This window comes from Lineus longissimus, chromosome 12 (assembly GCF_910592395.1).
Source record: "Lineus longissimus chromosome 12, tnLinLong1.2, whole genome shotgun sequence".
Classification (NCBI taxonomy): Eukaryota; Metazoa; Nemertea; class Pilidiophora; order Heteronemertea; family Lineidae; genus Lineus; species Lineus longissimus.
In genome coordinates, this window is record NC_088319.1 from 14,835,220 (window position 1) to 14,849,534 (window position 14,315).

Consider the following 14,315-nt stretch of genomic DNA (forward strand, 5'->3'; position numbering starts at 1 on the left):
ACGGGGACTCATCCCGGGGACTCTTCCAGAGGCGTCGGATGTAAATCCAGGGTTGTCTCAGGCATGTCATGGCGGATATATCGTAAGTGTGTTGACTTTGAAATGATATATGGAATTACAGCCACGGTACATGGGTGTCTCGTGTTTAAGACTTGTTGAGCCAAGAAGGCAGAGAGAGTCCAAACGCATGGCTAAGGCATCGATCTAGTTGGAAGAAAAGACCATACACCATACGGACTATACGAGAAATAACGACGAAAGGATGTTACCGGATAGAGGAGCATTACCTCGCCATTGACGCTGCAATGTATAGAGGGGGTACCTTGAACTGGCTACCAGGGCAATAGAAATGAAAGGATTCTGGAACGCCAACATGCAACGTTGTCTTTGCAGTTACATCCATTTGACCAAACAAGACCGATTTATCAACGGTTAATCAAACGTTTGTTTGACCATAGCATACATTATTCATCAATATATAAACTTTCGTTTGACCATAGCATACATTATTCATCAATATACAAACTTTCGTTTGCCCATAACATGCATTATTCATCAATATACAAACTTTCGTTTGACCATGGCATGCATTATTCATCAATATACAAACTTGCGTTTGACCATAGCATGCATTATTCATCAATATACAAACTTGCGTTTGACCATGGCATGCATTATTCATCAATATACAAACTTTCGTTTGCCCATAGCATGCATTATTCATCAACATACAAACTTTCGTTTGACCATAGCATACATTATTCATTAATATACAAACTTGCGTTTGACCATAGCATGCATTATTCATCAATATACAGTGAGCATGCCATCATATCAACTCCAAAGCATCATAATTTAACGACACTATCCAAAGAACTCTCCAACTTAGATAACGCTGATAACAATTACTCTCTCGTCCATTTCTAACGACCGCGATAAAATCAAAATGGAAGGAAAATACGCATTTCATTTCGACAATCGACAATCACTTTTGATATTATCTATCGTTTCGGGTGACTAAGCCTTGATTAAACATCACAATTCCTTGAGCTAATTGGCTGAAATGGCCCAAGAATGATCCACCCTTCTCGGGCAATTTCGATAGATTTAACTTGATGCGTCATGACTATTGTAAACGAAGTGATTGGATTTGTTGTAGAGATTGTACATCAATGATGCTTCAGTCCCATCGATTGGTTGCAATTACCAACTTTGTGCTGATTTTCCTTGGACCTGTCATAACTAGTGGAAATACAGGGCAAGATCTGAAAGTTGACTGCTTTTCTTTTGTGTTATGTGAAGAGTGGGCAGCTTTCGAAACCCGCTCCGCCAAGAGCTACATGGACGAATGACAAAGTACGCAGTATAAAGGTATTATCGACGACGAGTTTCCGAATTCCACGTGCTTATATGAAAGCCGATTCGACTCAGTTTTTGTGTCAATTTGAAGCTCTCATGCCTGGAAAAAACAGAAAGGAGGCTAATGCTCTTAATATCACATTATTTGAACTACATTTACTGTTCTACTAGTACAATGACAAATGCATGATCAATCAATCAATCAACAATGTCTTATAGAGCGCCAAACTCCAGGTAAACCTGCTCAAGGCGCTACCTCCCCACCAAGAAATGCTTCCTCGAACAGCCAGGATTTTAGGAGTCGTTTAAAAGCAAGCAGCGCGTCCGCCCCCCTGATGTGCTCCGGTAGGGCATTCCACAACCGGGGACCACATGATGAGAAGCAGCGGTCACCGAATCTTGATATCATCAGAAAGCTTAGTGTTTTAGCGCTATGTAATACTTTGCTATGTAAAAGACAGGCCAGCATACGTACAATGTTAATTTCTGCAACCATTCTCTCAGGACAGGTGAATTCATCACGCGAATTCACCATCCCTATCTAAATTTGGAGACAGACGCAGACATTAATGATTGTCTATCGATTGAGTGGTGGTTTGCGTGTCCTCGTCATGGCCGCTTGTCTTTGTCTCTCCTAAATTGTCATTGCGGCGCAGCAGGGCCATGTTATTTGATTCAGACAACCAAACAGTTTATCAAGGAATACAAGCAAAGTGGACTGGTTGCTTTATTCTGCAATTGCAGGCCACCCAGCGTCCGTAGGCCTGATCTGGAGCCCACAAACACATCTAAACCTTTTCAATACAAATAGATATTCTGCAGAAAACACAATTCATTCTTTGTGACTCATTATGATTTCGATTAACATTTGACCAAATAGATTCTAAGTCACAAATAGAATTAAAAAGTAGTTCCTGAGGTGGTGGCTCCCATGCTTGAAAATGCCTTTCTGGTAGCCTCGCCTTGTATTTGACCTCCATTAGCTACGCGACACGTTCAGTTTGTGGAATTTTTGATCCAATTATCTGAAGTTGTTAATTTTGAAATTTATTGGAATGGCACCTCGAAGTCGCCCACTGTCTTGATTTGATTACAATTTCCGATGGGAGGAGAAAGCATAGTTTGCAAGAAGTCTACATTCCAAGCCATGTATGAAAAAACATCAGTGGTAAATACTTTGTTATCCTTTCTCACTATTATGATTGTCAATATTGGCGACCGAAAGTAATCAATAATATACTTTGAAATCTCCTCGGGTGTTACGTTTTCAACAACCATACGCCTGTGAGAGATCAGTTTACCAAAGCGCTGATATCTTTAGGTATTTCACGCGAAACAACCAATACTCACCGCATCATGACACGAATTTTTTTTTAATTCTCAAAAAACAATTTCCATGTTAAAATCAATGCTTCCTGTCTTCCCCGGCAAAGACAGAAAATCTCTGTGGTTTTTTTCAAGCTGCGTCGTATCAGCAGAATATTGATCCTTTTTTAGCTAAAGCATACGGCATGTTTTTAAAGTGTCAGTTCGTTCTTTTTCTCTTCCCAATGAGCGCAGGATGCGGGAATTGGGCGAACACTACCACCTGTTACCCGCGAAATGCGGAGGAAAAGAAAAGAGAAAGAGAGAAGAAAGTCGATTTCCTTTGCAGTAGCACTGGAATGCTTGGCTTTAAAGAAAGTCTGGTAATTAAATGATGTATCGTGTTCGAAATATCTCACCTGGTCTCACACCAATCCCTTACCTTTGATGTGACACGAAAGATAACAAAGATCACGAAGTGATCACTCTTTTTAGATAAGTTCAGATTACCTATTTCTGTATAGCTAGCTATCCATCTTCTATTATTCTTCTGACGTAGATGAGTTTTATCTAGGGTGTTATCAATTCTGTATGACATTTTCTTCAAAATTACATCTTATTAAACATAGAAAGCACATAATTAGTATACCTCAGCAATTCTGGTCTCACCATTGGCAAAAGCCGTCACCTGTTAACCGCGAATGCGACGGAGAGGAAAAGGGGTATAGGCTAGAGATAAGAAAGTAGATTTCTTTCACAATGCTTGGCTATAAAGAAAGTCAGGTTTAATGAATGCCGTATCTTGTTTGAAATGTCACACCTAATGTCTCATCACTGCCCTTCTTTTGATATGACATGAAAGAAAGCGGGGAAGAGTTCGTGAGTAAAATTGACACATCTCGCCATTTACAACATTAATGAAGAAACCTTGATTATCTGTTAACTGTGAAAAACTAAAAGGATCGCAAGAACTTTTCTCTACCATTATTTTAAGAGTCCTGGTCAGCTGTTGGCCAATCAGGAGACATCTATCAATGGCTTGTTCGGCGTAGTAAAATGAATGGGATATGATTTGAGTAGGAAACCCGACCACAGGTCCTAAAGTGCTGCTTGAGTCCAATGAAATCGGCGAATGTACATCGTCTTTTGAATCAAAACAAATCACATTCTTCTCGAATGACGAACGCCATTTCCCATCTGCGTGATTTATTCATGGACTGGTGCATTGCAGTACGCATCATATTTGCTCTTCACGCCGGGTAACTGAAATCTTTGCAACATCCCGCAAGCAAGAATATCATATGAAATGCAAATATTATGCAATTAGGGTTAAGCAACACTATTGATAGTAGGATCATTTCCATTTGTAAACGATACATATCGCAGCAAAAAATCCTCTTCACATATTGTCGTCGGGACATCTACTCTTCTGAGGAATATGGCATGAAATTGCAAAACACTGAATTTTTTGCTACATTTACCAGATTGCGGTTTTTGCACGGATGCGTAGCTCTCATCCTGGTTACTATGACTGTTTAGACAGCCGCCATTTCACCCGTAGTTTACTAAGTATTTACTTGCACGCCCCTATGTAATGTCTTGAAAGTTTAGTGAGGAAAATCAGTCGTGATTCTCATTTCATCCGTCAAATCTAGCACCTTCAGCGATTTTTGCTGAGTCAGCATTAAAATCCAGCGTCAGTGCAAATTCACAAGAAACCACGTTCAAACACTCAGTTATCGCGTTGAAACATGCACAGATTACTGATGTGCTTTCACAAGATGTGAATCAGAGGAAATAATGCAAATCTCTATTTTCCTCCGTGCCGGGGCAAGATCCGGTCATATTTTGTTCGTCTGTGTTTTTTTCTGCCTGCGCCATTGTGGCGGAAGTAAGATGGCGTGACCGGAAGTGGCAGGATTATCGAAGGCTGAATGCGCATTTAGGACTTCATTAGTCGTTATAGTTTCATTAGAAAGCAGGTGGAGAGATTACGACCCAATGTGACCAGGAGAGTGGATTGATTTCCTGGCAATGTTTTTTTCTCGTCGCTGCTCATGAATTATGGAAGGGTATTTTTAAACCAAGTAGAACTACCAGGAAACATTCATAAAAATCAATGGTTTACATGTACGAGAGAATATTACCTCAGCTCTTTTGAGGAATACTTTTTCCGTAGAATTGAGAGGAACTGAAGAAAAAGAGACGAACACTGTTGTAGACTGTTCTCTCCTGTTTCGTGAAGGAGGGATGCCGATGCACAAGGCCAGTGTAGACAGCGAGTTGTTCATTTCACCCCGGGACTTTCACTCGGGGACATAATGACCAATGTCGGATACATGACATGCTTTAATCCCAAGATTTACTGCAGAAAGTAAAATATTACTGCAAAAAGTAAGGCAGAAAGGGTTACTATCTCAAATATGCGTAAATCCCATGACAGTGATCACGGCCCCTCAGTTTACCCCGAGGTGTGACACCGCAAAATATTACCTCACCCCCTGGCCAAACACTGTGATTGATTTGAAAACTCACCGGAGTGGCAAGCCTTGTGACAGTCAAGAACTGGCCTGTCGAGTGAGTCACAGGAAAACATCTCCACGGGGTAGCAAGCCCGCTACTGTCGTCAAAAGGCTGTGACATGGGGCTTTCGTTGACACAACAGTGTCGTGTTCTCCTAATGTAAAGCTTTTGTGGCTGTAGCACAGATCATGGTGCCTTTGATGTCTGCTAATTTAGACATGACGAATGAGATATCCGCTTCAGGGGTGTCTTCATTAGCCTTCTGCAATACTGAAGTAACCACAGAACAACGCATTCATTGTATGAATCTGCTCAACGAAATGTACAACGACATTCCTAATGAAGACAACATACAAGGGGTTGTCCTTTGAGCAATGCCTATAAGTTTGGTATTGCTCCAGAAAGACGCGTCTACCTTTATTGGGCAAAGAAACACACCGACACCAACCTTTAAGGTTTACAGTTAGGCAGACGATTTTTATGCTGACGTGCATTGCAAATTCTGCTGTCTGTTTCTATCACAGCTATGGACAGATAAGAGGGAAGGACGAATGCCTTTGAAGTTACCTCATGAAGACCAAGTATAAGACTTCGGGTGTAGCATGATTGGTCATCTCCGGTGGTTGTTCACGAGTGTACGTACATATACGCGTCATGCTGATGCTCCGAGCGCTAATTTGTCGGTTTGGTCCGGGCAAATCAGGCCATGAGGAAAACATCACTTATTCCTTGAATCGCGGAACACTTTACACCGGGAAAAGGAAGGAGGTGGGTTTTTTTCTCACGAATCTGCTCGCAGAATATGTTACTCATGAACGTTTATCTTTAACGCGAGGCTTTCTGTCACAGTGCGGCACATTGGTTGAGAGTCGCATTCCTTTGAAGGCACCTAATGAAGATCCAGAAAGCAGTACCATATAGCTTCGGGGGCGGCATGATTGGCCATCTCTGATGGTTGTTAGCGGGAGTGACGGTAAATACGACCTTATAATGATGCTGGAGATGTTCTTGAAGACCCAGTAAGCAATAGACTGGCTTCGGGGCGGCTTGATTGACCATCTCGAATGGTTGTTAGTGGTGTAACAGTAAATACGACTTCTGTAATGATGCTGGAGATGTTTGTAGGATTCTGTTGATCTATAGAAAGCAAGTTTCACGTTTTCAAGTCTGTGAATGGCACTAGAAAAACACAACCCCTATTCCTAGGAATTGTAGGGAAACCATTGTTACACACCCTTTAAACATGTTGTTATATGTGCCAGATACATGGTAGATACAGGTAGCTGCACTAAAATTTTGAAAAGGTCTTAAGATAGAGGGGAGATGTCATTGAGAGAAGATGTCCATCTGCCCTTTGAAATCCTACACTTCTGCATTAGCAGAAATATAGCCCTCCACCCCACCCCACCCCACCCCTGATAAGCATTGCGTTACATCTGATACTTCTTCTTTTACATTAAGTGGACAAACCCTCCTGAACAAAGCGGCTCACCATATCGTATTTCCTCGTCTATTTCTCGTCATTTCCTTTATCTGTAAACAATGTCCATTCCTCAGCCGACGGAGCATCGCAAAATGGATACTTTGTGGCAAAAAGCTATTATTTCCATGACTAAGACTCCTTGAGTCGGATGAGGTTACTAAATTATGAGCAGTCACACCAGGCCAGAGATTGTCTTTCCTCTTGTTTAGGCGATTGTTGGTTAAGCCCAAGTCATTTCTTTCGTTGCTAAGTGTTTTATCGAGGAATAGTGCTGCTAGCGAGGGATGGTTTGCTCTCAGAAGTGCATTAACATGCAATGTCCTTCTTTTGAAAGTAAAATTGATGGCGAGATCATCTTTTTTGTCAATGGACAGTTAGTATCAGATTTATACACATATAGCAATAAGAGTATACTTAGTCTTTACTAAGTGGCATGAAGGTTAGAAGGGGAAAATGACTCTCAGATTTTTTATCGGAAACAAAGCTTATCTTGAAAATTATTCAGCAACAAAATTGTTAAGACTTTTCTTTCATACCCTGTATATCTGTGCTTTTGCATCCTAACGAGAACAAGGGGAGCCACCAAGTGAAATTGGTCAGCTCTGGCTAGTTAGCAAGATGTTTTTGGAGATAAAATGGCACAATCACCCGGGACAATATTAATTTTTCATCTACATGGCTTTGTTGTGTTTGTTTCGTATCAGTGCTGTTTGCGTTCTTCCATAAATATTTGCGTGAGATAAGGAAGACGCGGGCAGCAATGCCGCGCAAACACCATTTCTCAATTTATAGAAGGAAGATATACAACAACCGAGGATTTTTTACACGAACTTTGTAACGATGTTTAGCAACATTGTACTGTAAAAATCCAGGACGCTGACCAATTCACGAGAGTCCTATCTTTACAAGGTTTCCTGCATATTATGTATTTTTGCGTTTCGCAAAAATTTTAACTTTTCTCGAATTGGATTTTCGCGAATCACGGTCATTAATCCGTTCATACTGATCAGAAGTTCTCATTTAGTCACCGTTCGTAACCACATCAAGAACAAAGATTGGCAATGAAAGTTACAACGACAGCGAAATAACGCATTAACCAGTAACAAAGACTGGTCAGCTAAGCTGAATAATCTTCATCAAGCCACTGGACAAATCGCTTTGAACATGGCGCCTGGTTGCACCGGGTCGAACGGTACTCCTTTCATGTATTGTTCACCTGTTTTCCGCTTGGCCAGAGCTTGGTAATTTCCTATATTGATATTTTTTGAAAAATCTCTGATGTTACCGGATAATACGTTGTGAAGACGCAGCAAATCATCGAAAGATTTTTGCTGGTGCGTCGTTTTTAAAGGGAGGCTATACGCACGAGCCAGGTGGGTCAGACTGAGTTGTACGAAGCCGCCTACCCAACAGAACAGTGACACTATCCACACTTGTGTGAATATAAATATTCATACTTTGAGATTGAAATATCTCTTATTTGCTTTCAATCCTTGACAATAGCAAAGAAAGCGATCGGTTGTCCGTTTACCATGCCTGGTAACTTTTTACATCAACCAATTACACGCTCCACTCATGCGTGACGCCGCAACGTGGGGAATAATTCACGCAGACGACATTTTATTGACGGATCGAAGGCGTTTGATCAGTTATTGAAGGGATATTTATACAAAAATAGGCTCCATTAGACACATATAGAGACGCAGCAGTAGATCTTTAACACTTTCCCTGACAAATAACGTTTTTAAAGGTCACTTTATGCCCTATAACTCTGCATGGTCACGCTGAGAATGTTTTAGGAGTACTGTAGTTATTCCACCATTGTTGCTACCACATCCTGAGACGCAGAGAATCTCCCCGAGCTGGTATCTTTCGTGTTGCATCCAACGATAAAATCATTGCGCAAGTCATTACAGTTCAGCTTTAATGCACTCTGTACAAATTCACACAATTCAAGGTCAAGGTGATCAGATACAAACAAGAAATGCACACATGTTGTAGTATCAAAGTCTCTCTCAGAGCTGGTATCTTTCGTACTGCATCTAAGGTTAAAAACATTGTGCAGGTCGTGGCAGTTCAGCCTTAAGGCATTTATACAAGGTTACATGGTGAAAGGGCAAGGTCACAAGATGAAAACGAGAAATCCACACCTGTTGTCGTTTCAAGGTCAAGACAATAGCGGTAGCCCGGGAGCGGTAGTGATGGCGGGAACACCTGTGCAGTGCACTTTCATTATAGCTAATTCACCGAGGAACCGTGCTATCCCTGCCCATGACATCAAAGACGGTTCTTGTCAACGAATGAAATACACGAACTGAAGGTACACGTACAATGACGTACGGAAAGGACTATAGTTGCACCATGTTTACCCAACGAAGAAGAGGTATTTTTTTAACTACAGTTCACAGTTGGCTATTTTTAGTTGGTTGAGGGTGCTTCTTCTTCTTAGGAAGATTATTAGCAGGAGATAGCTACAATATGTACTTAAGTAGGTGCATGTAAGATTACGTTACACGACGTTAGAAATAATGGTCTCTCGTATCACACTGCACATCGAAACTCAGACTAAATGATTGGTATATAATTCAAACGTTTTATTTCACTCGTCTTATGATGTATGTAGCTCTATATCTTGAATAATGGTAAATAGCACCGATAATCGTGATCCGGCTACCTTTGCCGCATGTTCTCTCTGATATTGATACATAACTGAAACATTAAGATTGCGATCTGTAACGTCACATTCACCGTGACTCGATGTGACGGCTTCCTCTTTACATCAACCACATCGTTTTCAATAACCAGTTGATAGTAACTATCCACGTCAATCACTGTGGCCTAACAACCGATGTGTTGTACACGTCAATCACTATGTCCTCACAACCGATGTGTTGTAGAAGTTACACGTCAATCACTGTGGCCTAAAAACCAATGAGTTAAAAGGATACACGTCAATCACTGACCGATATCTTGAATAGATGCAACGAACCAATGCCGAAATTCGGTCATTGAGCTCGAGAGAAGAAGAAAAAGCAATAGCCAGAAGGAGAGTTTATGACCATATAACGATGAGGTGCGTAAAAGCGGCACTAGTCATCATCCGAAGTGTTCAAATTCTCCCAGGCCTCGAGTTCCTCGAGCTCCACCCCTGGAGGACGTTTTAGAGCAAGGATCAACTGCTTCCAGAACAAGTCCTGCTCAGCCAGCGCATCGCTCCATGTGATAAAAGTCTTAGTGCGCATGACCACCTGCATAGTTCCCGTGATGTTTTCCGGGGACACGTCATTCAGTTTGACCAAGATGAGAACATCACGATCATCGTAGAACAACTTGTGTTGGGCAACACTCAGCTCCAGTTGGCACCATTGAGACTTGGCAAAGTCATCGCTCAGAATCAGAAGGGTTTTCCGGCTCCTGTCGATGCATTTGACAATGTTGTCTGTGATGAACTCCCCGATGGTGAAGTCCCTATGGTGGAGGCAGATCCTATAGCCAGCTTCGTCCTCGAGTTTCGGCTTCAACTGATTGTAGACCCAGTCGTAGTCGGCTCCGTTAAAGGACACGAACGCATCCCACTTGAACTTGCATCCTTCGATTGATCCGTAGCCCCGCCATCTTGCCCTGATTAGCATCAATCCGTATCTGATGTAACCTCGATATCGTACGGTGACGAATATGACAATAGCAATCAAGAGACCAATGGGGCCGAGGGTAGATGGTAGAATGATCGGCAGCAGCGATCGACAGTCCTTATCAAAATTGAATAGAGCCATATTATAATATTTTGATGGCGAGGCACACTTAACGTTGAACAAGCTGATGATTTCAATCCTCGGGCGAGGCCTGCGAAGCCACTCTGAGAATGGTAACATCGAACAGTTACACTCAAAATTGTTGGACGCAACATTCAACTTCCTTAATTTCGGAATTTTCCAAATTCGTTTGTGATCGAGAGCCGATATACGATTCCGCGATAAGTCTAGGGTTACTAAATTTTCCAACATCATCAGTTCCTGGTACGGAAAGTGGTGTATATTGCTTTGTTGAAGTGAGAGAATTTCTATATTTTTGAGAGAAGAGATTATTTGTCTTATGGAGTCTTCTCTGAAACTCCACTCTGATATTTCAAGTTGTTTGAGCGTTGCTAAGGTACTGTTTGGCAGCACTGTCGTGCCTGCACAAGAAAGGAACAGTTTTTCTAGTTTGGTGAGATGCTCCATCTCCCCCACCGAGTTTTTACGGAAGAAGTTTTTGTTCAGATTTAAAGAGCGAAGGTTACTTGGTAAGGATTCGTGTTCAAAATGTTCGAGTGGGTTTGTCGAAAGATCGAGCTCTATCAGACTGTGAAGAGCATACAGCGCCTTTGATGTTAGCGTCACCATCATATTATTTGATAGGTCCAGGTGTTGAAGTTTAGGTAAGCACTCAAAATCGTTCGCTCTCAGATGAGAAATGTAATTTGCCTTCAACACCAACTGCCGTGGGTAGACTTCCATACATCGCCCATTAAGACGGAATTGGGGAACGTGACCCAGTCCATTGTGTCCGATATCCAACATTTGCACACTCCTGAAGCCAAGTAAAAAGGACACATTGCTTACTGAGTTAAAATGAATGTTTATTGAGACCGAGTCCCAGAGCTGAAATGGTCGAAAGGCACTCGGGGAGATAGTAGATATATTGCCATCACTAAGCTCGAAAATTGGCGATGAACGTTTACTGGCGTTGATGCAGTTAAAGTAGTCATTATCAATGTCGCCTATATTGTTGCTGCTCATAAAAAGGTGTTTGACTGTCTGAAAGTTCAGGTAACAAAGAACTGTCTTCGCGTCAGCCGTCGATAAATTATTCGAGCGAAAACTGGCGTAAGTTAGCCGTTTGCCACGAATAAACTGCAGTGTCCTTGAGTGAGTGATGTTACATCTGTCGAGCACGATACGGCTGGGCATGAGGAGAGAAAGTGAATCGAGGCATCCGGGCTTAAAGAAGTTGTTTCCACTTAACTTTAAGAACCTGACCGAGGGGACACATTTGACCAATTCATCCGGCATTGTTTTGAGTTCATTATTACTGAGGTCAAGCCATATTAACTCCGTGGCATCCATTTGACATATTGACTGTGCAAGATAATCCACAGTGAGCTTACTGCCAGTGAGAACCAGCTTTCTCAGTCGCAGTCCGCGTAGAAGTTCCGTGCTCATTCCAGTAAAGTTATTATTTTGCAATGCAAGAGTATGCAGCCTTGGAAGAGTATGAAAAACATCTCCACGAAGACTGACCAGGGTGTTACCATTCAGTGAAAATAAGTGAGTCATGGAAGAAGACGATATAAAGAACTGGCGGAGATCCAGTTCTTTGAAATCCTTGAAGGAGATTGATGTCATAGAAGGAGAAAGGTTATATTTGGCAGGGCTGAGACTTCTCCCGCCGCCCTCCAACTTTGCACTTTTAATCCAAGACGGCATGTTCGGTAAGGTAGTAATATTGTGACAATTTACTGAGTATCGGAGGAATTCGCAGTAACATCCGTTGAGCTTTGGGCACTCTTTCGGCTTTTCATCGCGTGTTTCGTACGCGGCGAGTGAGGAGGCTCCACAGACAAAAAGGAGCACCCATGCGGTCAGGGGCATCCTGACAGTCACACTGACACACATTGTCTGCCCACAACCTTTGCAATTGGTTATTTCCTTGGAATACTAGTTGGAAGCATACTAAAAATCAATCAGTACACACTGACGCCAAATGTTCCAGATCGTGAGATGAATGAGTTCAAATAACCAACCTTCACCTCAAAATTTCGGTTTCCGGTTATGAATTCGTAAGATTACTACCAAGAATTGTATCGGAAATTCGTAATCACAGAAATAGTATGACACCTCTATCATGGTAACGTCCCGGGAAAGTGTTGCCAAACTTTCTGGTTCGAGACTCTTCCCTTGAGCGATTGAACAGCGAGGAACAAAATACGACGGTTTCCTTCAACTCCGAATACTGCTTACCGAATAAGACCATGTAAATAAGAGCAGGCATGGTTGTCACAAAATGCATGTTTGCATGCGACTTGGAAGGAAGCATTTCAAGTATTTCTGAGAAGACGTACTTCAGATATTTTACAGACATGAAAAATACAATACATGCAGACACATGCCATACTGTATCATGTGTATACTTAGAAAAAAACGAAACATAAAAATGTGATCATCCAATTAATGCGTATCATGATGTAAGTGGCATGGGTTTTCCGCCTGGCACAGAGGATGTCGTGACGATTTGTGCTGCACACGTTTCTAAAAGCAACCACTGAGAAATACTTGCAAACAAATGTGTATTAATTTCATCGGGTCAGGAATTATGTCACGGGTTTAAAGTATATATACGGATGTCTCCGATTAATTTATGCTTGGTGATGCTTGTTTTTTGCAGGGAACAGGTGGAACATGTAGACAGCGTTGAGCGCCAAGCTCGGTATTATATGCCAGGCCTAAGGTCAATTGTCTTTGTCCTAAACGTTTTGGGCTCTGTAGCGCAGACTACTGGTCGGACTACATGTAATATTTCTTCTGTCACCGATCACTATAATCCACCATCGCACAGAAGAACTGCGACACCATGCTTTCATCCCGGAATTGATTGGGGAGTTATAAATATGTATTGACATCATGTTAAAAGGGTACAGGGACCAGCCTAGGACTCCTTTATCAGCCCTTAAGGAAACGGCATGACGTTTACCTAATTCTGGCCTGATCCAAAGATTCTCCATCTACGCTTCTGTTCGGAGTCTTATAGTGTAAACGAACTCGGGGACCAATGAAACGCACCATGAAGCAACAAATGAGAGACTAATGATTCCACATCCCCAATAGCACTGACAGATCGATACGACTGAGGTCATTATCCCTGAGATATGTCGTACCTGGTCAATTGGAAAATCGTTAGAAGGCAGACAGGATTTCGTCTTATATGGAACTACAATTGCTAGAATGCCGAATAGGACCCCAGGTTGTATTTGTTTCTTCGTCCTGATTAGCATTGGGCCCGGCCGTCTCATTTCAATGAATATTCTCATCCACACTGGCGTAAAATCCGAATGCGGAACACACGCCCTCTCTCGAATGTCTCCTATGGCCACAGCCTTTCTACATCTTGAAAACCTGAGCAGCCGCAAGCTGCCCGAGAACAACGAAATGCTGTCCTGCTCAACTGAGTTAAAAGCAAAAGTGGCGATTGCATTTGATATTTGACAGAAGGAAATGACTGTCACGGCCATTGTAATGTTGTAATCGTGATAGTCTCTGACAGAAGGAAACGCATTTACGTTATTTGCGCTGACCAAAAGTGACATATTCTGGTCTCTTTGGAATACAAAGGCAACGACTAATGATGACATTTTTCTCGCAAATGTCATGCTATGTGTTACCGCGTGGCGACAAAGTGGGCACTTAATGGATGCCCCTTTGAACAGAAGCGTTGCATTGCACTGCCATTTTACAGTGTACCAGGATAGATTAGCGTAGACGCGTTGCTTTAGGCTTCTTCGATGAGTGGTAACTACGGCAAACTACAGGACCGAAAAAGAATCCTACTTCACTGGAAGAAGTAACTACGGAAAACCACTGGACTGAAAAAGAATCCTCCGATGTCTGTT

The 14,315-nt window shown here is 42.0% G+C and overlaps 2 protein-coding genes across 2 annotated transcripts in view; both read right to left on the bottom strand.

The window, feature by feature from the left end:
• The window catches only part of LOC135497372 (leucine-rich repeat-containing protein 4-like), a 93,926-nt gene that overhangs the window by 77,260 nt on the left and 2,351 nt on the right, over positions 1-14,315 (bottom strand). The window lies entirely within an intron of this gene.
• LOC135497371 (toll-like receptor 2) lies at positions 9,244-12,642 on the bottom strand. Its single transcript, XM_064787215.1, has one exon. The coding sequence runs from the start codon at positions 12,322-12,324 to the stop codon at positions 9,760-9,762; it is 2,565 nt and encodes an 854-aa protein (XP_064643285.1). The 5' UTR covers positions 12,325-12,642; the 3' UTR covers positions 9,244-9,759.